General features: G+C 31.0%; 1 protein-coding gene across 2 annotated transcripts; it reads left to right on the forward strand.

Annotated features, from left to right (window-relative positions):
• Nucleotides 1-10011: 10011 nt before the first annotated feature.
• On the forward strand, nt 10012-24490 carry SUVR5 (histone-lysine N-methyltransferase SUVR5). 2 transcript variants are annotated; one of them, XM_068611315.1, is made up of 12 exons: nt 10012-10514; nt 13755-14281; nt 14534-14836; nt 15001-15111; nt 16482-16592; nt 18589-21384; nt 21674-21835; nt 22230-22346; nt 22425-22528; nt 22613-22750; nt 23325-23412; nt 23837-24490. In XM_068611315.1, the coding sequence occupies exons 2-12, from the start codon at nt 13829-13831 to the stop codon at nt 23942-23944; spliced, it is 4491 nt and encodes a 1496-aa protein (XP_068467416.1). In that variant the 5' UTR covers nt 10012-10514; nt 13755-13828; the 3' UTR covers nt 23945-24490. The 2 variants fall into 2 exon arrangements, with proteins under 2 accessions (XP_068467416.1, XP_068467417.1); XM_068611316.1 differs by lacking the exon at nt 10012-10514 and adding an exon at nt 10615-10811.
• Nucleotides 24491-24755: the final 265 nt, after the last annotated feature.

Raw genomic sequence — 24755 nt, forward strand, 5'->3', positions numbered from 1 at the left:
ACAACTTATAAGTTTTTGATATGCGAGTAAATTCAAAAGCCTATGCAGTCTATGGTACTTGTTATTTGAGATCTTTTGTCTTTGTTGCCAGCTATATTATATTAGCTAGTGTTTGTTTGTTTTCATATGACAACCAAAATAATTTTGAACACAGATCATTCAAAAGCAATTTAAAGTTAGTTCACATGAACTTGTGACAGAAAACCTGTTACAGAAGCACCTATTGTACTATCATACCTGTCACACTAATAAGTGGAACGATCATTGTCATTATGTTGGTGATTATTTTTTATTTAGTCATTAGTTATTGGCAAGTGATAACACTCCACGCTTGAACTTGCTATGGGAGGAAGAAAATTGTAAGAAAAAAGAAGAATGAAAGTGACTTCTCAAACAAATATCTTGCCCAATTGAGACCAGGAAGTGACCAAAACAAATCACAGGTGTTGTTTCCAAAATGTGAATAATTTTTTTGCTAATGCAGCATCATGCCTCCATTGGAAAAACAAAACCTACAACCAATAGTTGTGTCCATAAGTTAAAACACGTGGGAAAGAAAAGGGTGAAAGGGACAGTGAAGAACTGTTTGTGGAAAACCAGAAGAGGCTAATATGCACACATACTGGTTTTGGTTCTGGTTATGGGTATGGGGAGGTGTAGTAGAATCCCGTTTGTGGGACACAACAAATGAACTTTCCAAATAGGTTTGGACAAACTAGTCCATGCCAATCATATATATCCATCAAAGGGCATATTCTCCCTCCCTCCCTAACTTGCTAGAAAACAAAAACAATAATCAATATTTTGCAATAGAATCTAGATATGGCCACTATAGACTACTGAGTTCAAACATTGATCAACATCTTTAGTTCAACTGTTGTTTTTCCTATGCATATATGAACTTGTTCCTAAGTCTCTCAAGCACATATATTTAGTAACCTTTTGGTAAACAAAAAGATGTTGATATTTCTCATAAGTCCATAATTAATATGATCACAATTTACAATGAGACATCTGTGATCATAACCAAAAAATATAATTTTCATTTATATTATAACCAATCTTGACTAACTCTATGAATAAAAATATGAAGAAAGTGGTGTAAAACATGGAGTTGGTATAGGCAAATGAAATTTTGGGCATTAAATGACATGTGAAGGAAGAGGAAATTGGAAGAAAAGGGAGATTTTGAGAAAAAGGAACTGACATCATCGTGGTTTCTGCAGGCTTTATCTTTAGTCTAATCTTGGTGATAGAATAAGATAGCCTCTAACATATATCATTCAGGAAGCACCTCATTGTCTTCATGTCCTTTTTCCTTTTCCTCTTTACTTTTCTGAATTTCCACAACACTCTCTCCAAAATTTGCGCCCATAACTGTAGTTCTCACATTGACACCATGCATTCATGCACCTTCCCTATAAGCATGATGGCGAATTTCTTAACCTCTGCACTCATCATTCTTCACTTTAACATTATTAGGTACGTGTAACACTAAAACATAGAAATACACCATGTTTCATGTTTTTACCACAAATAATTGATGGAAAAAACGCACGCAGAAACAACACACAATCACGAATCAACTGCAGAAAAATAAACGACATAAGATTTAACATGGTTCGGTCGTCAATTGCAACGTACATCCACACGGACAATTATTAGATTTTCATTCTATCATGTTGCACACCAATTACAAGTACAATGATTTCTTTAAATGAATATTATAAGAGAAACACAATGATTAAACTTACTCACTAAACATGTGTCTAGTCAGCCCAACCCAATTGGTCTTGACTTCATACCCAACAATCTTCCACTTAAAGCCACGGAACAATGTTCACCTGCGCTTCAAGTGTACAATGATTAAGCTCACCCACTAAACATGGTGTCTAATCAATCCAACCTAATTGGTCTTGATTTCATTCCCAACCATAATTGTTCTTCCAGACTCAATATTGGAGAAGCAAAACTCATTCAACCATCTTCTCAATTATTACACGGGTTTTCACTAATACTAGCCCTGATTTTAAACCATCAAAGATAAAATTTACTCTAAAATATTCATCGGGTGAAAATTTAAAAAAAAATGTAATAAACATTATTCTTCTTAAATACAAAAAAAATGTTATTATAATATCCTATATTAACCCTTTCGAGTACAGGGCTTGCTAAAATAATTTTTTAAAGTAGTTTTCCAACACACAATTATCCTTGTCTTGGAGTATTTTTTTTCATTTCATTTCATCATTTTTTTTTCTTGTATCTTGAAGTATTTTGTTCAAGCTAAATATTTTATTTTCATAAATCATATTTCCGAAAATATTGTGCGTAAGAATGTTACTTTTAGTAAATATTTATTTGGTTAACATTTGTTAAACGTAAAAGAATAGAATGAAATACTTATAATTATTATGGAAAGTAACTTCTATTCTTATGAACATGTAAAATATCACTCGGCTTTCACTATTAAAATAAGAAGTAACATAAATATTTTATTTTTTAATAGTATTTTCAAAACTTGCTTTAAATTTGCGTAAGATATTTCTGAATTCACTTTATTAATTCTTATAAACACGATTTCTTGCTAGCCTAAAACAATAATAAAAAAGTACAAATGTTAAACATTTTGCGCTATATTTTGGTATGAACTTGAGAAAAATATAGTAAATAGGGAATTTCTCTGTGTAATCAATTATTTAATTAAGAGTGGGTCTCAAGCAAATCATAAATAATAATTGTGTTTCATGGTTTTTTTTTTTCGGAAGGTTTTGCAATGTTTTGTTGAAAATGAAAAATAGAAAAATAAGTTTAGCATTCATCCAATCAAGCTTTTGACTTAGATAAAGACTAAATTCAACTTGTCCTAACATATTACACAATATCACCAGTGACAACAGAAAAACAAGAGGAAATACAGAGTTTAAATTTTTTTATCATGAGGTATATAAAACTTTGCAGTTTTAAGAAAATAAATTAATTGTTGGTAATTTACTTTTTATAAAAAGATATGTGTGTCCTTTTCAAAGAGGAGAGTCTGCACAAATAATTAAGAGAGTATTAAAATAATTTCTAAAAAATTATTTATTGGATTTACTTCATAGTAGTTCTCATGCCTCTCACCATTGGACCTCACATTCCACCGTACTCCTTGTCTCTTCTTTTTTTCTATTTTTTAGTGTGAGGGGTTTGATGGAATTGCATTACCCACTTTTGTAAACAACTATGTTGCACCACACCCCATTAAGGAGGTGAGTATTTATGTTGTTTTTTTATTTGTAGTCATCTATTTTTTATCCATAAATAGATTATGAAATGCGCAATTTATAATGTATTTATATATTTAAGTGTTTTTTTATAAGAAATATTTTTGAGAATGTACAATGTATATATATTTTGAATTATATATTCTAGAATGTGCTTTTAGATTTGGATATATATTTCAAAATGCACAATCTAAAATATATTAATGTTATTGTCATTGATGTAGATGTGTTGTCATCCGTTATTGCAAAACACAATGAGAAAGTGAGATTTGTTTGGAGTCCTATTGATATGTCTTTGCTATTGAATTATGTTGACCATGTGGCTTGTAGACTGTGAGAGAATGAGGATCGAGGGAAATTGAAGTTGGTCTGCCACAAATGTAAGTTAAGTTAATTTGGGATCCCCCTCTCCAACTTGAAGTTACGGTGCTTAACACAAGATTGTTGTCACTATGCAACATTAGATATAAGACTAATGATAAATGTCTCATTTCAACCCTTGTGGAAAAGTGACACCACGACACTAATTTTCACCTCACTGTTGGTGAGATGACCATCAATTTGGATGATGTGTTAGCATTGTTGTATCTCTCATTGTGGGAGTAGTTTTGTCGTATGTGGTGTTAGATTTCATATTAGCATAATCATTTTTAATTGAACTCATTGGGATGAAGTTCGATGACGTCACAACAGAGTTGAACAAATATCCTGGTGCTCACGTGACTAAGTTGGTTGTACAAAGTGTACGAATAGTGCATCGTCCATCACATATGAAAGTACATTGCTTATGCTTATTTGTTACATTTGATATAATAAAATTACGACATCTACTAGAATTTTGTAATTATCGTTATTTTACAATTTGATGGTATATGGTTGATAAGCATAAGAAGCTATCATACTCAAACACACCGGTCTCACAATAAAAGCATTTGTCTAGTGAAATTTATATTCTTTCCAGAAAACACTTTTTAGAATACAAGTTTCAAATGTTAAATTGGATATTCAGATTATATGGAGTGTCTTTTTAAATTATGGAGGTGCAGAAAGTAATGTCCTACTTCACATTCTCTTACGAAAATCCTCACAGAAAGTTACATTGGACCGATCCAGCAGTGAATGACATAAATGATATTGTCTTAATCCGTAAATTTACAAGGTTAACGACGTAATAAAAGTAATCTTTAATTAATGGACTATGAAAAAAAATTTTAAAAATTCCTTCAATATTTATTAATATCAGGGTAGAAGGAGCATTATTATTCATTATTATTGTAAAAGAAGAAAAATGAGAGAAATCAAACTAAAACTAACTCTTACAAATTTGTAATAATATTTACCTGTATTGAGTTAAAAAAATATATATTTTAAGTGTCTTTATATGGATATTTCAGAGCTTGTCCAAATCTGATACCACCACTAATTTAAAATATTGACTCTTCTTATCCTTGAGTATTTATAACAATACTCAAAGAGATTCCATATTTGATGTATACATTTAGTTTTCATATTTTATCTTTTATAATATTAAAATATAATAAATATAAAAATTATTTATTTTAAATTAAAATTTGAATTAAAAAAAAACCCAATTTCTTATCATTTTACTCTTTCAATAATTATTTTTTAAATTCAAATAATTGTTCCTAATAAAAAACCACCTACACAATAAAAAAATAATTACAAAAAAAATTTTAAAAAAATTATTTTTACAATTACTTTTAATAAAAATATTTTATAATTTAATAATATTTTTTATTTTAATAGTTATTTATAACAATATATAAAATGAATTCAATTGTTGGTTGACACTTCATTTTTCAATTTTATCCTTTATAATATTAATATATAATAAATTTAACAATTATTTATTTTAAATTGAAATTTTGAATTTTAAGAAGTTTAGAGAAATTTGTATTTGAAAAAAAAAACACAATTTTTTACAATTTTATCCTTTAAATAACTATTTTTTTAATTTCAAATAATTATTCTTAATAAAAATCTACCTACGCAATAAAAAAACCTTTAAATAAATAATATACTCAATTATTATTATTATTATAATTTAATAAATAAATTCATTAAAAAAATTACTAAATTGTAGGTAAACTCAAATAAACATCGTAATTGTATAGAAAAGTTTAAATAGACTCGTGAAAACTATTTTTTTTTAAATATTATTAATTATAAGATTATCATATTTTAAATTAAAATTATATATAATAAGAATGATAAATTTACGTCATATATTAATTCAATAAAATTATAATTATTATAAATTTATAATGTAATATTTATCAACAGAAAGAAAATACAAAAAACTTTTAAAAGTATTTAAAAGATCGTATACACATACGGGGTTAAAATGTTTATACTTTTTAATCTATTAAATAAAAAATTTAATTTGCCAAAATACTTTTCATATGTGTTTAAAGTTTGTCGTATAATTTAGTTGTGAATAGAGTCTTTAAACGTAATAAGCTATTGAATTTATCACAATATATAAATAAAATTTTCCTTTTTATACATATAATATATTTCTATTATACTTTTAATTATATTTTAGAATTAAAAAATAAACTATTCAAATACTAAAACTAAATAACATCACAATACATTACAAATCACCCACTTATCTATTAATATATTTTTCTTGAAACATGTCACCACTTTTGTTATAAAATTAGTATGAAATATTTATTGGTTTTATATTTTAAATTTTTTGTTAGAATTATTTTTAATATAATTTCCTTCATTAATAATACTTTTTTCTTAAGAATTTATGATTCTGGTTAAAACACTTGATTCCCCAATTTTTACTAAAGAAAAACCTAGCAATCACATTCTTTTTATCCAAACTCCATACTTGTTTGAAAATAATATGAACTTAGGAACATTAAATCTTTTACCTTTTACTCAATTTAATACATTTAAAAAATTATTAAATAACAATTAAGTTTAAAGACAAAATTAATTAATTATTTTGACTAAATTAGCTATTATTTTAGAGATTAAAAGATTATTCAAATATAAATATTTTCTATTATTAATAAAAAATAATTTATAAATTAATATCTATATTAATTATTAAAGTTTTAACTATCTTATATAATAAATTAATTTAAAATATAAAATAGTAAATAACTAAAAATAGTTAGATATTAATTTAAAAATTATTTTATAAACTTTTATTAATAATAAAAATTATTTTAAATAATAATATTTTTTTAATTTATAAAATAATTTCTAATTCAATGAAATAATAACTAATTATTTTAATTTTTAAAAATAATTTTTACTTATTTTTCTTGTAACGAATATGTGATCTGATTTAAAAATTATAATAAAAGTTAATTTATTAAGAAAAAATTAAATATTTTTTAATTATTTAAAAGGTTACAGCGACGTGTTATTTGTTTTTACTAACTCCCGGAAAAGAAAAACATCCTTGCTTCCTAACAGCAAAAATATAAACTGAAATAAATCAATTTTTGTAAGGCCCTGATTATTTGTTTAGTTTTTAGATTTTATGATGAATCTTGGTTTCTCAAATTTTTAAAAGATTATTTATTTTAAAATAAAAGTTATAAATATTTTTCAATTCTTAAATACTGTGTTAATGAAACTAATGATTCTGGTTACAGAAGTAACATTAATAATTGTTACATGAAATTTACTATCACACCTTAATATGATTTAATTTATTTATCTAATTTAAAAATGACTTTTGTCTTCCCAATTTTAAAATATTTTGAATCCTTAAAAAAGTCGTTTTTCAAATTGAAAAATAACTTTTTAAACCGCGGAGTTTGTTAGAGAAAAATAAAACATAATGATAGCATTTCAATTTCAAGTTTAACAACAAACTAAATATATTAACAATGTAATTACTAATTTATATTACAATGTAATTACTAATTTATAATTAGTAACCATCATAAAATCTCTCTATCTTATTTCATCCTTACTCTTTATGTCAATTTTAATGTTTTTCGAAAATGTATTATCTCAATTAGTTTAACTTTTATGAGTATTTAGTTATTTCACTCGTTTTTTTTTGAATTATTTTGTGGTGCTTTTCACTTCTGGTTAATTCATTGTGCAAATGATGAATTGAACCTCCATCCAATTTAATTTAATTTTATAAAATTCTCTTTCCTTTTGGAATAAAAAAAATTATTACAGAAAAATAAATTTGCGTGTTATGGAAATATTTCAAAATAGAATTGAAAAATCAAAATTCCATCCTAAAAAAACAGTTTTGAAATAAAAAAATACATTTAAAAAAATCACAAAAAATTAATTTGGAGACGTTTTCCAAATAAGAATTTTGGAATCCAGAATTTTTTTATTTAAATATATTTTTATAATATGGTAGAAGAAGTAATTGTCTCAACTTTTTTTTTTCTGTATTTGGTTGACTATGATTTGATGGCTTTAAGACTCGTAGTTTTTGTTTTGAAATTACTTATATAATTGAATAATTGTAGTCTTTTGAATACAGTTTTGGATTTTGATTAGTCAAATTGAGATTGAATGGACATTTAAAAAATATGATAATATGGTACGTAATATAAAAAAAAATGCATTTGAAACATGGTAGAATGTATATAATTAAATTAAATTTATATGTTTAGAACTTATTTAGAAGTATTGATCTCTCAAAAATGAATTAAAGTTAAATTAGGTTTTGGGTTTTAAAAGAAGCCCAAGTAAAACATATGGGCCTTTAAAAAGCCACAATATATCTTCTCTCATTTGCAAAGCCGCCAGACAATAACCTTTCTCCTTTCATTATTCATCTTTTTTCTCACTCTTTTTCTTTTCTTTTCTTTTCTCTTTTCTTTTCTCTTCTCTTTTCTCACTACCTCACATTACTCACATTTTCATGAATAAAATATTTAAGCCTTTAGTTAGCAGAAACAGAATCCAACATCAAACTGGAGAATTTTAGTTTTGGTAAGTTCTTTTTCTGCCTTTTTTTTTTCTTCTTCTTCTTCTTCTTCTCCTTCTTTTGCATGCAATGGTTATCAATGAAAAGAAAATTCAAGTTAAAATCTAAGTTTGACCATTTGCTATTACTATAATTAGGGTTTTATCATCTTAAGAATTTACTGGTATGTTGATTTTCATCTTCGTCAAGAGATAAATTCTGCCAAGCACATTTGAGGTAAGAAAAACTAATGAATCTCTCTCTTTTTTTATCTTCTGTTATATTGAAAAATATCCCTCTTTTTTACTTATAATAATGGAATTTGATTTATTTAATAAATAAATAAAATATCATACAAATTGCATAGCATATATCCTCTTTTTACTGGCTTACAGCAAATAAAAGTCAGCTTAGTGCATCAGATACAAATAATAAAAGCATAGCAAGTAAAAAAATAGACGAAATTATTTACGAACATTTAACAAATTTATATATTTTTAAAATATATTAATTTTCCTTTCTACCTAGTTTATTATTAATTCGCTTTAGTTTCTTTAAAAAGTGTTTTTTTTAATTTGAAAATTTGAATGATAATTGTTTAAATTAATATTTAATGTTATTATATATGTGTGTGTGAAGTTTGTATAACGTGTATACAATGCATCGTGAGTATTAATTTTGTACAATGCTGATAAGTGTTAATACGAATTTTAAAAATAAATGTAGTAAAATATAACAAACTCGTTATATGAAAGTATTTACATAATTACTGTATATATACTATTTATCTTTTATGTGTAAAAACTTATCTCCCATTACTCTAGATTAATCCCAATATTTTTTTCTCTAAAATAAAAAATGATTTTTAGTAATAAAATTTAAATTTTATATTTATTATCTTTTACAACATTACATACAAGATTGATAAACGAATTTTTAATTCATTATATAATGTATTCAATATAAAACTGATCTCGATGCATAAAATATACAGTAAATTCCATAAAATTTAAATTTATTGTGAGCAGTAGTAAATATATTCTAACTCACTATATTATAAGCAGAAATAAAAGTGAAATATGAACAGACCAAATTAATTATAAAAACTTCAAACAATGTTAAAATCACATTTTAATATGTATTTAATTTGTTACTTTAAATGTTTCATAGAAAAACAGTAATTTAAAATAAGGAATTAATGATGTACATAGTGCTATAAATATATTATTAATATTATTATTTATGTTTAAGTATAATTTACTTATATATATATTTGTAAATATATTAATGTATACAAAAATGATGCGGAAGTGGTCCACATCATGAGTCCACGTTCTCAACTAATCAAAATAAATGTAACGGCAGACATAGGATACGACATCGTTTGGGTTGCGATGGCCACAGTAACAGACAAAGTCAAAGTACATTTTTTTTATACTTTTTTGCATTGTTTTGGCGTGACCTTTCTCTTTAACCGAAAACTCAGGCAATTACTGTTCGCATCTCGATACCCACCATGCCAACCTTACCCTTTTGCGTTCAAATCTTTTTATTTTATTATTATTATTATTATTATTATTATTATTATTATTATTATTTGAACCTTTATAGTATAAAATGATAGATATGGAAATTAAAAAATAAATTTATTAGTTCCTAAATTCGTACATAAATGATAAAGGTATAAGTTTGTTTAGATCTTTGGAAAATAAATTTGGGGCACGAAGCTGAAGAGACTCGCGTTACACACTCGCGTAAGCGTTGGATGCAGAAACGCTCATAAAACCCAGCCCCTATCCCTATTCCTATTCCAATTCTTATTCCTATTCCAATTCCTATAGGACCCCATTCCTTGTAACCCCACCACACACCTCTCTCTCAAATGTCCTTTTTCTACTATTTACCAATTTCTTCCCTATTCTGCCATTTGATTTGATTTGAACCTAAAAAAAATCCAATCTTTTAGCGTGTTTTTTTGAAAAAAAGGATTTTTAAAAATTGTTTGGGGTGTGATTTAATTTGGGCACGGGAGCTGACCCCATCCCCTCTTTCTTCGAATGTCTAAAACCTAGAGCCGCACTTGGTATATAGAAATATATAATTATGAATCTATCTATGAATGACTAAGAAGTAGACCCAGTGAGTGTGGGAAGCATCGATTAGGAATTAGGGAAAAAGAGGCACAACATTTTTTCACATAAAAAAACGAAAACCATTTTCACCCACTCATCCACCCACCACCACCTCTCTAATAGACCCAGCAAAATACTGACCCTGACCTTCGTGCGTAAACTTCCCCCACTCTTATTTTTAAGGTACATTACCACTACCCCTTTTCCTACCTTCATTTTTATTTTCTCAATTTTCGCTTAGCCAATGTTATTTATATTCTTTTCAATGTCACATATTTTGCAGTCAATTTGGTTATGGTGTCTGACCTAGCTCATCATCCCTTATATGCATATATTTTGTGTACGTTATATATTATATAGCCAAAAAAATTATAAAAATTTCTCTATAGGTAACAGAAAAAGACGTACTAGTAATGGCAGGAGGCAAGATCTTACCCCTTTTCGTTCAACGTTTTAAGCAGCACCTCTATTTAGTCGGGGGTATAATTGATTCATGTCCGGTTTTTCTTTTACGATTCTGCACATCTTTTTCGTTCTTCAGGCATGCACTTACATTACATGCTCATCATCTTAATAGAGTATAGACTATGGATTTTGATTAGGGTTTATCATCGTGTTACTAGCCTGCCCACAATAATAATGCCGGGATTTAGGCCAATTTCACTGTTGGGTCTTCGTCATTAAGGGTTTTGGTGGCGAATGTGATTTCATAAAGATCCTGACCTTAATCGGGTTTTGTGCCTGTTAAACCTGAGAACTTTAAAAGCTTTGTTTGCACAATTTTTTTTGCTGCTGCTATTTACACCTGTGATCATTTCATTCCTACCCTAACATGTTGAATAAAATTTGAAAATTAAATTAAATTTGGGGTGTGGGTTTAAGGGTTGAGCTTGGAGATATGAACTAACGTTGTCAGATAAAAATGATGCCAGACATAACTCTGTTTTGATCATAGCTTGGATTTGTTTTGGGGAATCTTACTTTGCTCCAATTAATTTTGGGCTTCAAGACTAATTATTTCGATCAGCCCTGAAATTCCATTAAGGAAGAATTAATTTCTCTAATGCTAATAAAGTACGAATCTACCTGAACTCAACACAATAACTCGGAATCACATAGTATTTCTGCAGTGCGGGTATTAATTCAAATTTCCATAAAAAATAATTCGCTAAGGAGTTAGGCGTGAACTATTTGTCTTTTCAAAATTCATTCATTGTCTTCTCAAAATTCATTCATAAATGATACTTATTTTTTAAAAGATGTTTAGCTTATTAAAGCCTGTTATTTATTAGACGACTTTTGTCATTGGGGGTCTTAATCAAGAAATTGTGGATTCTCCCTGTAGTTTACATTGAACAGAATGAAGCAGGGGTTGGATAAGCCAATTCAGAAAGTCGAGTTGCCAACCCCTACACCCCGAGAGTCCGGGAGGATAGTGGACCATATTATGTTATTTATACAGAGTTTATGCTGTTATTCTTATTATAATTCGTTGCATTTAAATTTTTGGACGGTGATAAAACTTATTTTTGAACCATCCTGCATATGTTCTGTTTAACTGATTTGAACTCGTTAATGTCATTGCCTTATGCAGTCATAAAAAGAATCCATAAACAAGTATTGTAATTGATGAACTAATCAATTTTTTATGTACGCACTACTAGTTACATGAAACTCCTTCAAGAAATTTAAATAATCTTGAATGATATTTAATTGAATATTTGAATGACGAAATTGGGATGCATTTATTAAGCTCAACTTTAAAGTGTTTGTGCTACATATTTTTAACATCAATGAAGTTTTTAAAAATTAATTATTAACAATTAAAAATATTATGACTATGAGATGTTTTTTCCCTCTAGAGTTTAACTCTCAGTCCAGTGTCTGAGAATAGTTTACAATTATATTAGATGCACAGTTATTTACTTCATCTACTGACTGATTTGTCTAGAGGTTATGCTCTGATGTTAATGGTTATTCAGGAACACAATGAATTGCCTTAATTTTCTTTCGAAGTTCAAATAATCATGCTACTCTTCTCTAGAATTATAGATAGTGATGAATACACACACATCCGCATACATGAGCACTAGACATTCAATCCCCTAATGCACTATTAGGACTGCAAAAATTTGATTCTCCTTCAACCTAAGAATCTTTTGGGATGGCCCCTGATTTTAGTACGAGGTAGCAATGTTATCTGAACTCTGATAGAAAAGCAAGGCTGAATTATTTATTTATTCCTGAATAGACATCAGCAAGTGAAACTAACATGTAGAAACACTTGGCATTAGATTAATCTAATAATTGAAGATTAATATAGTTTTAAATTTGCATTATTGGCAAGGTCATTATGGTCCTTGATTCTACTAGTATGGACTACAATGGAGTAGCAAGGTTATCATGGAGGTATATGACATTTTAATATTAACCTCTAGAAATATGTCAATAGGTGAAACTAATAATTACGGATTTAATATAAATCTTGTTGAATTTAAAGGAAGGGTGCTACTACAAAAAATTCTAATTCTTATGAAAACTAAATGGATATTGGCAAGGTAATCATGGTTTCTGTCTCCCTGATTCTATTATATTATAGCAAGGTTGTTTGAACTTCGATAGGAAATAAGGCATTTTTATTTATGCTCGACTGAATAGACCTCAAACAGAAATTAACTTCCAGATTCCAGACATATACCTGTCAGTAGGTTAGATTAATAATTGTGAGTCTGATAAATAAGCATTAATATTCTAGTCTGCAATCAACATTTTCCTTGAAATGGTTGTACTGATACAGATTCAATTCTTCTATGCTTCCAATTTATTAATATCAAAATTTAAGAGGGAAACTTGATATGTTAATTCTTTTTTTGGTTCTATCATGTTTATATCTCTTTATTTGTATTTAGAAATCATTGAAACTCCTAAAATGGATCTTCATAAACTTTTATTTTATTAACTACTTTCTGTTTCTTGAAATTTTAGACTAATCCAGATGAGTTTTAGTTTTGTTTTCTTCGTGTCAAAAGGACATATATGGTGTTTTTATGAATTCTACAATATATTGTCTGAATGAACACATAAATTTTCTGTAATATCTTTTAAGTTTGACGGCGCTCCTTGGTGCAACTAAGGTTACTGTCTTGTCAGAAGAAGATTCTAGTTATAGAAAGTAGTAACATTTTCTGTCTGTGTGGTGTGGGATAAGGTTATGTACTTCTATCGATCTTAGATAACGAAGTGGAGAGAGCTTTGTGAATTGAGCTACCTTTTGCTTTTTTAAAAAAAATAAAATTTGACCTGCTTGTGCCACAAAGTTTCCATATAATTTATTCCTCTTATTTTGAACTTTTTTTTTTGTAAATTACCATGGCTAAAACTTCATTGTCTGACTTTTTCACTGAATCTCATTCACTTTAACAGAGTGGTGAGATACAGAGTCATCAGGCATATCATGCAAAATATCATATACCAAACTCTACTCTAGAAATAGTCTCATGGAAGTGCTTCCTTGTTCTGGTGTTCAATATGCTGGGGAATCTGATTGCAATCAGCAGAGTTCAGGAACTGCTTTTGTATATCAGGAAGAACCTAATTGTGCTGAAAATAGTGAGCAAGTCAAACTGGCAGCTGCTGCTCAACTGAATGAATCATCACATAAAATGCAAGGGCCTCAGATAGAACGACAATGTGGTTTGTCAACTAATTCAGATTGTCAATGCATTGGAGCTTCATGTTGTGACTGTCAAGTGGATGATCAAAATGACTATTGTGGTTTACATGATTTTGAAGAAGACATTATAAATGAACCTTGCTTGACATCAGACAACTCTATCTCTGTTGTTGATACAATTGAAAGTGAATCACCAAACAACAGTCGGGAAGGAGACTTGTCATGTTCTGAACCCAAGTGGCTTGAGGGGGATGGATCAGTGGCATTGTGGGTCAAGGTAAGCATAATTCTTTTCCTGATGACTGATACAATTCTTTCTATTTATTAAGAAACTATTATTAATTCACTACTCTAATTGATCTTGAATGCCTGATCATGAGATCTTCGGTCACATTATGTTTCTGTTGGAAACCTCCTTAGGCATGTTTCATTTAAGAAAATTGTAAGATTTACACTGTTAAAAGATGGAAAATGAAAAAATGCAAGCCTTGTTGATTTCTTTTCTTTGTAACTTCTCCATCATTTTTAGTGGAGGGGGAAGTGGCAGGCTGGTATCCGGTGTGCAAGGGCTGACTGGCCGTTATCAACGTTGAAAGCAAAACCAACACATGAAAGAAAGAAATATTTTGTTATATTCTTTCCACACACAAGGATTTATTCTTGGGCTGACATGCTACTTGTTAGATCAATTAATGAGTTTCCCCATCCCATTGCATATAAGACTCATCAGGTGGGGCTGAAAATGGTAAAAGACTTGACTGTTGCACGGCGGTTTATAATGCGTAAGCTAGTTGTTGGCATGCTGAACATGGTCGATCAGTTTCCTTTTAATGTATGCGATGATGGTGACACTATTTCCTTTTTTCCGCTTCATTTCTTGCAGTCTCTCTTTTTCTCTCTCTTATATATGATATATATATATATATATATATATATATATATATATATATATATATTCATTCACATTTTAACTGGAGGTTTTTTCAATACATACAGGCTTTGACAGAAACTGCTCGTGATATGAAGGTCTGGAAGGAGTTTGCCATGGAGGCTTCTCGTTGTAATGGTTATTCTGATTTTGGAAGAATGCTTCTAAAGTTGCATAATGTAAATTCCAATTCTCGATGATAGTTTTTGGAGTAGGGAGTTTCTTTTAGAGCTTGAACTTTATGACTGCTCAATACTTGTTTTATTAATGTATTACAGTTGTTGAGTATAGTTATGTGTAGATGTTGACATGATTTAGCAATCAATACTGTTTTCTATTGTTTTGCTAAAACTGTAAGGATTAGTATAATTACTAGGAAACTTAAATTGCTAAAATTTGTTTTGTCGTAAAGTTTGAACTCCCTCTAGCTATCTTTCTCTGCCTGGTTTATACACTGAGTGTCAGAATAAACAAAAAATTGAGTGAGGTTTCAACTAGCATGATGAAGTGATGATATGCTTTTATTGGTTGCAATAAGTTTGCCCATTATTACATATTTTAAGTCCATTAAATGCGAAAATTTGTTATATTTTAATCTTGAACTTTATGCACAAAGAATGTGTTGAACATTAATTGATAGGGTTGCAATGCATTGAAAGATGATTTAATGGTTAAGATTTGGATATATGTTGGACATTGAAATAGTGAGAAGTAAGCATTAATCATTCTTTTGCTTATCTTTGGCATGTGAAGTTTGGGCATTGGTAAGTGCTTTATTAATTCTGTATTTGTTAATAATCTTTTGTACATGGTTTATAGGTCTCTCATTCTCTTATTTCGTATTGTTTCTGCAAGCTTCTGATCATTTTTCTTGGATAGTATTGGTTCTTTTTATGGCATGTTAGAGGATACGAGACCATTTCTCTCCCTCTCCTTTCTATGACATGCTCATGTGTGTAGGAGTACCTTAGTTTCTTGTTGTACAACCAGTCATGAATTAATTTATACTTTGCATGGTATATCATGTATTTCATTATATCATCACTAAATAAGTAACAATTCATTTTTTTCCGATGTTCTTATATTAGATATGTGCCTTTTCTTACTCTCTCTCTCTATATATATACACACACATATAGATAGATAGATAGGTCAGTAGATAAATAGGTAGAGAGAGGGAGAGCTTGACCTGGTATCTCCTCAATAAAGTACATTATCCATTTTTCTTTTTCCCTTTTAAGATTTCATTTTGTGTACTTGGCTTAGCATATTTTACCTGTAATTGATAATTTTATCAAATAAATCAATATTAGATTTGACTGATGGCTGAAATACCAATATTTTTGAAGTTGAATGCTAATAACTACAGTATGGTTTGGATAGTCTCTGCAATTTATGTCAGTTGGGCTATATTATTGCTATAAAGTTTTGTAAGTCCTAATGTTACTATTTTCTTAATATAAAGGCAACAATGATTGCTTCCATGAATTTTTGTCTATTATTTTCTTTGTGTGACTGATGAAGTTGAACTCATTATTGTTTCTTACAGAGCATACTACAGCACCATATAAATGTTGACTGGTTACGACATTCTTATCCCTCTTGGACTGAAAGATGTCAGAGTGCAAATAGTGCTGATTCAGTGGAGCTACTGAAGGAGGTACCTTGTGATTCTGACTACCAATTCATATATTAGAATCCAGAAAAATGGATTATGTTCGTACTGCATGATCACTATTGCAACTAGCATACTTTTGCTCATAAAAGATGAGACGAGTAAAGAAAGAATAGAATACTGCAATGCATATAATTTCTGAGTAGCTAAAGGATGTCTCAGGACTTTTTGCTCACATTTTATCTTGCTTCCTTTCTTTCATTAAGTGCATCGGATAAAATGACATTCAAGCTTTGCTGATTGACCAGTCTATAACCCATATAATCAATGGAGTTAGCAGAAATAGATCTACAATGTTGTTGACCTCTTAACTTTAGTAGTATTTTAGCCTCCTTTTGCGGCTGTCCTGAACCAAAGTGATAATAGTGGAATTTGGATCTCTTGCTACTTTTGAGTTAATGGGATGTGGTCGTGTTAACCACCATGATTGGTTGTCTTGTATGTCCCACCTACTATCTAGCTTCTAGCATGTAACAAATAAAGTCTTTGGCCCAACGAACCCAATAGACTGATGCCCTTTAAAAAAAGTGATTAGATCATGACAAATACAATTTTAATAATGTTCTGTTCTTTTGGTTTCAACAGAACTCCATAAAACATACTTTTGCCCCTTTAAATTATCTGCCATTTTATCTCTTTGAATAGAAGCCGAAAAATAATAAATATTTTTTCCAACTTTATCCTACCGTCTTGTTATCTCTACTAGCAGGAATGAGAGTAAACATTAATGAAGTGATAATGTTATGTTGAGTATTTCAATAGAGGTTAATTTTGTCAGATACAGATATATTTTCCTCCAGTTGGGATTATTTAATAACTTTCTCAATATGTATAAACCTTGAATGACAGATATCATGAAATAGTGGTAGTATCATGTTAGCAAAAATATGTAAAGAAGGCATAGGATTTGAAGGGAGTGAAGTAGCAGCTTGTTTCATTTAGTCGTAGCAAACCAAATAATTAGCAAAAGAACCTGGTGTAGTTCAAAGAGTGACTTGTAATTTAGTGATATCTGATATGTACTGACCAAGTGATTGGATATTGTCTATGTTCTTGTATGGATTCATTAAGTCCCCGGTAACATATGTGTGCCTAGTACAGGTAAGAACCACTTAGGATTACCTCTTCATCATAGGTACTGGTTGAGCTATTTTCAGCTGTTTCCGTTAGTTTCACTTTCTATTCTAGCTTATCAAAATAAATCCAATCCAAAAGAGATTATACTGATTTTAGTCTGTATTAATAAGCTGTGAAATTTTCCATAAAATGCTTTGTCAGCACTTAGCAGAGAGAGACATGCAAACATAGCCTAAGAAACAAAGGGAGGTTCCCTTAACAGGTAAAAAGAGAGTGTTGCTTCATCAGTCACAGTTTTAGAAAGAAATAGAATAATTAATTGATTCTGTTAGCATTCTTTTAATGATTTTAATTGCATTTCTTCAGTTTTAAAAATATTTAATTCTGTTTCAGGTTCCTTATTTTTTGGAACCATAATACTGTTTACTTATATACCCTGTCAGTAATGAAAATATAGCTGTAATATAACTACCGTAAAAATAGATCCATGTAGTTTTGTTTTTTCCTTTCCTATCTTTCGTGAGCCCTATCACTTGGAGTACCCTTAAAGTATCTAGAATATAAAGCTTATTGTGATTCTTCTTCGATAAAAATATGTAGTCTAGATGGTTTGTCTGTTAGTTTCAGTGAAAAATGAAATCTGTATATTGAGTTTCCTCTTAGGTTGACTGAGTCTATCCCCTGCCATCTGGAAATTTCAGTTTGTGAATCCTTTCCTGAAATACTGTACTTCGCCAATATAGACGATTTGGCTAATATTGTGCTTATTTTAAGGTGCTTAGGCTGAAATGACTTGTTAAATTTCGATCACAAGCAATAATTAGTGCCCGTGCCCTGTTTAGACAGTTGTCAAACCTTTTTTGCCCAATATGTTTGGTTGATTTTAGTCCGTATTCTTTTTCAGGAATTGTTTGATTCTATTTTGTGGAATGGGATCAATACTCTCTCTGATGCACCAGTGCAATCAACATTAAGTTCTGAATGGAAAACCTGGAAGCATGATGTAGTGAAATGGTTTTTGGCACCACCTTCCTTATCGATCAGCAAAGACATACAGCAACAGAGTTCTGATGATTTGTACCGAGCAAACCTTCAGGTTTGTAGAAAAAGGGCCAAACTTGAAGTTCGTCGAGCAGATACACATGCTTCACAAGTGGAAATCAAGGCCCAAACTATTGCTCTTCAGGCTGACCCTGGCTTCTTTAAGAATCAGGGCACATTGAGCACATTAGCAGCTGAGTCTTGCAAACAGGAAGGTGTCAGGGAGGTGTCTATGGCAAGTGATTTACCTGGTCATTTGGTCGATAAATGGAATGAAATTGTAGTTGAGAGTACTGATCCCCATTTTTTGCATACCAAAGAAATGGAATCAACACCTACAAAGGAAATGACCGTTGTAAAATCTGTAGAATCTGGTAGTAAGAATCGACAATGTATAGCTTATATTGAAGCAAAGGGAAGACAGTGTGTGAGATGGGCAAATGATGGTGATGTGTACTGTTGTGTACATTTATCCTCCCGGTTTTTGGGCAGCTCAACAAAATCTGAAAAGCCTGTTACACTTGATACTCCTATGTGTGAAGGCACTACTGTTCTGGGTACTAGATGTAAGCATCGTGCCCTACCTGGCTCTCTATTCTGTAAGAAACACCGGCCACATGCTGAGACAGAGCAGATCTCAAATATACCGCAGAATACACTAAAGAGGAAACATGAAGAAAATTATACTGGTTCTGAGGGCATTCTTTCCAGAGACTTGGTATTAGTAAATGTTGAAAGTCCACTGCAAATGGATACAGTGTCATCCATTGGTGGTGATTCCGTACATGGAGAAAACAACTTTAATGAGAAGCCCATGGATTCTGAGCATGATCATAATGTAATGGAGTCCCTGCACTGTATGGGTTCCCCTCCCTATGATAAGATGAATCCTTGTAGGGAAGGTCCTAAACGGTATTGCTTGTACTGCGAAAGTCACCTCCCTAGTTGGCTTAAGCGTGCAAGAAATGGTAAGAGTAGAATAGTATCAAAAGAAGTGTTCACGGAACTTTTGAGGGACTGCAACTCATGGGAGCAAAAGGTACATCTGCATAAAGCATGTGAACTTTTTTACAGGCTTCTTAAAAGCATTTTGTCATTAAGAAACCCTGTTCCTAAGGATGTCCAATTTCAGTGGGCTTTGACTGAAGCCTCTAAAGATTCTAGTGTAGGAGAGTTTTTTAAAAAGTTAGTTCATAATGAAAAGGCCAGAATGAAGTCAATATGGGGATTCAATGATGACATGGATATATTCTCTGTGATGGAAGAACCACCACTCTTGCCATCCACAAACAATGATGACTATGATAAGGAAAATGCCATTAAGTGTAAGCTATGCTCTGCAGAATTTCCTGATGACCAAGAACTTGGTAACCATTGGATGGACAGTCATAAAAAGGAGGCACAGTGGCTGTTTAGAGGCTATGCATGTGCTATTTGTCTGGATTCATTTACTAACAAGAAACTGTTGGAAACACATGTTCAGGAGAGACACCATGTGCAATTTGTTGAACAATGCATGCTTCTCCAGTGCATTCCTTGTGGGAGTCATTTTGGAAATGCAGAACAATTATGGCAGCATGTTTTATCAGTTCACCCTGTTGATTTTAAACCATCAAAAGCTCCTGAGCCGCAAACTTTATCTACTGGTGAAGATTCTCCAGTAAAACATGATCCGGGTAATTCAGCCCCTTTGGAGAATAATTCTGAGAATACAGGTGGTTTTCGGAAATTTGTTTGCAGGTTTTGTGGATTGAAATTTGATTTACTACCTGACCTAGGACGACATCACCAAGCTGCTCATATGGGGCCTAATCTGGCAAGCAGTCGCCCTGCAAAGAGAGGAGTTCAATATTATGCGTACAGATTAAAATCTGGCAGACTTAGCCGCCCCAGATTTAAAAAAAGTTTAGCAGCAGCATCATACAGGCTTAGAAATAAGGCTAATGCTAATTTAAAGCGAAGCATTCAGGAAACAATTTCACATGGCACAGGAGGAATAACCATACAACCTCATGTTACTGAAGCAACAAACATTGGTAGATTGGAAGAACATCAATGCTCAGCTGTTTCAAAGATTTTGTTTTCCGAGATTCAGAAGACGAAACCTCGGCCAAACAATCTTGATATTTTATCAATTGCTCGCTCTGCTTGCTGCAAAGTTAGTCTGGTGGCATCACTGGAGGAGAAATATGGAATTCTTCCTGAAAAGCTCTATTTGAAGGCAGCAAAACTTTGCAGTGAGCATAATATTTTGGTAAGTTGGCCTCAGGAGGGTTTTATTTGTCCCAGAGGTTGTAATGTATTAAAGGCTCAAGCTTCTCTATCTCCTTTAGATTCTCTTCCTAATAGTTCTGTAATCCCCAAAGCTCTGAATTTATCTGATCCTACAAGTGATGAGTGGGAGGTGGATGAATTTCACTGCATCATCAATTCACGAACTTTAAAGTTAGGTTCACTTCAAAAGGCTGTGGTCTTGTGTGATGACATTAGCTTTGGGAAGGAATCAGTTCCAGTGATTTGTGTAGTAGATCAAGAACTTGCGCATTCTCTTCATATCAATGGCTGTAACGGACAAAATATAAACCCTTCTAGGCCTTGGGAGAGCTTTACCTATGTTACAAAGCCAATGCTTGATCAATCCCTCATTCTTGATTCAGAGGTAGTTCACTGAGACTTAATTTGTTCTTTGATCAAATTCTAACCAAGAAGGATAATGAATCTAAAATAGATCATATTCTACTCAGTTTTTTGTAAAATTCTGTTACTTGTAAAATCTATCTAGGATCTAGACTGTCAGTACTTCTTAGGCACACAAGCAATGTTTGATTTCTACACAATGATGCCTTTTCTCTTTTTTCTTTTAGAATTTAAGAAATAAAGATTTTGTACATTACCTCGTTCCTTTTAATTGATTTTTAATATTCTTTAGCCTGTCTAATTATTGGCAGAGTCTGCAACTGGGATGTGCCTGTTCATACAGTACCTGCTGTCCTGAAACTTGTGATCATGTGTACCTTTTTGGCAATGACTATGATGATGCAAAAGACATATTTGGGAAACCAATGCGTGGCAGGTTCCCATATGATGAGAATGGTCGAATAATCCTGGAGGTAAGTTATTTTCATTTATTAAACTGTTGTATACAAAATCTGAACTAAGAATTAATTTTGCATCTGTTATGCTTTTTAGTGGTGATATGTCTAGTACTTGCTAAAATATTGAATAATTTTATACTTCTTACTTGAATGGTTCTGTTTTCTAATAGTATTATGGCTGCTTTGAATGTGTTGACTTACCTCTGTTAGCAATAACATGACGTAGGATCTTGCCTTATTTTTTAGAAATTTTTAAATATCGTTATTATGTGATTTTACCTTAAGTTCCCTTCATAGATCAGGGCCATATACAGAAAATTTCAGCTTTTTATTTCTTTTCTATTTCTATTATTTATTAACAAATTTTGATTTTTGTTGCATTATGGGGATTGTCCTTAAACAACTGCAGGAAGGTTATCTTGTCTATGAGTGTAATCACATGTGCAGATGCAATAAATCCTGTCCGAATAGAGTATTGCAGAATGGAGTACGAGTCAAATTGGAAGTCTTTAAAACAGAGAAAAAGGTTACTCTTTTTTATTAACCCTAAACACTTCACAAATCACAAGGCTTGCTACATTGACTTTTATGCTATGATTTGTAGGGATGGGCAGTAAGGGCTGGTGAAGCTATTCTACGTGGCACATTTGTGTGTGAATACATTGGAGAAGTTTTAGATGTGAAAGAGGCACATGATAGGCGTAGAAGGTTTACATTTTTTCAAGATGTATTCTCTTTTGAATTAGTTGATGTTTCCACACTTTATACTGACTCGGACTATATCAATTTCAGATATGGCACAGAGCATTGCAGTTATTTCTACAACATTGACGCTCGTGTTAATGATATGAGCAGATTGGTTGAAGGACAGGCTCCGTATGTAGTAGATGCTACTAAATTTGGAAATGTTTCAAGATTTGTCAATCATAGGTGAGCATTTTGCTACTAACATACTGTTTGACATGGCTTGGTAGCAACCTGGTTCATTAACGGATTATTTTGCTATACTAGTAGATTTAAAATGGCAGTTGGTAAAATTTTATGAGTTCCTTCCTTTTCTTCAATCTAACTTGAATTACTTAACAGATATTTAATTTTTGGCGAGGCATGTTGCTTATTTCACCATACACGAATCTATGCTACTTGCTATTATTTATTATGCTCTTTATGAGCTGTTAAAAATGTCCTGGACAGTCACGTTGTCGTCAATATCATGATGACTGTATTTCTGCTCCTTACAAATTAGATGCATTGTAGGGAGACTGGTGTTTTTTTTGGCTAGCGAATATTAACATGGTGTATTTGTACCCACGTTATTTTCCTGGCAACAATTAAATGCAGTAATGTGATAAAAACTTAACTATTATTTTTTTTTATAAACCATGATTTTGTTTAATTCCACAAAAGCCTAAACTTTTGTGATGAGCAACTATACCGCATTCTGTCTTTTACATTCTACATGTACGTTTTGTTGGTTTCCTCTTACAATTTTTTGTTGTTGTAGTTGCACCCCAAATCTTGTCAATCATCAAGTTCTTGTAGAGAGCATGGATTCTGAACGTGCACATATCGGTTTTTATGCAAATCGAGATGTAAGCACTCTCCTCTGTAGGACTATTTTACTTTAAAAGAATCCAATGTATATGATGCTTTGAAAATTTCTACTTGCAAATTCTTTTCTTGATTTGGTATGTCATAAGAAACATTATATGTGAAGAGACTGTATCATAGATATCGATGGTCACATCTCTGTTAAAATGTTACCCTGCTCTGCTGATGAAAAGAAAAAAAGGCCGGCTTATTGGCAAATGTTTTAAGAAATTTGCTTTCTATATCCTGGTTGATGGGTAGATAATGGTATGCATGGATATAATGAACATCGCACAACAATGCCAAGTTTCGTCCCTTGTTTGTGAAGAACATTCAGTTCTGCATGTTATGTTGTGAACAATGGACAGAATTTTAGTAGCTTCCTTGTATGCCATGGATTACATTTTGCTTTTTTCTTGTTGACAGATTGCTTTGGGTGAAGAGCTAACATATGACTATCAGTACGAGCTTGTGCTTACAGAAGGATCTCCTTGTCTTTGCGAATCCTTGAAGTGTAGGGGGCGCCTTTATTAGAACCAGAATCTGTGCGTTGTTGCAACAATATTTTCAGATTGTCAATTTGGCAGACAAATGATATGCTCAACATAAAATATTCCAATCTGGAACGGCCCAACCCTGAAGTATTCTATTAGTTTTGATTTGATCTCTTCCAACAAATGAGGAAAAATCAATCAACTGAGGCAGGCAACTTGTAAGCAGCTATCTATAATTTACCAGCTGTCTCTGGTAATTTGACAGGATTCAAGTGATTTGGATTGAATGCCATGTACAATCTTTCTCTATCCCCCCTCTGGAAGAGTAGGCATGTTTTTGCAGCTTAGTGTACAATTGTTCCCTTTTCTCTTGCTTTATTTTCCAATATTTCAATCTAGTGCCTGATGTTTGAAATAATTTGGCAATTCCTCACTCCTTTTCTCCCTTCGTCACCCTTCCACCATCACCAAGAAAAGAAACCCCCAAAAGAAGTTCAGCAAAACAAAGAGTCTGTGGTTAAGGCTGTCTGAATTGGCAATTGGTATTTTCTCCATTTTTATGACATGGTTCTTAATTTCTTTAGCAGTTTCGGGATTGTAAATATTTTAGCGTTCAACCTATTCGCTTCTCCTTTTCATTGCTAAGTAACTTATTCATAGAAATAGATTCCTTGTAATTTGTCATCTAAATATAAAGGTATGATTTGATATGAATATAACTATTGATGTTATTTATTTGTCTCCCAATTAAAAACAATAAATATCAATCAATTTTAAAAGTTCTTAAAAATTTAAACTATAATCATTTTATTTTGTAATAGATCGAATACCTTTTATGACCTGAACGCTTG

This window comes from Phaseolus vulgaris, chromosome 2 (genome assembly GCF_051622355.1).
Source record: "Phaseolus vulgaris cultivar YP4 chromosome 2, ASM5162235v1, whole genome shotgun sequence".
Lineage (NCBI taxonomy): Eukaryota > Viridiplantae > Streptophyta > Magnoliopsida > Fabales > Fabaceae > Phaseolus > Phaseolus vulgaris.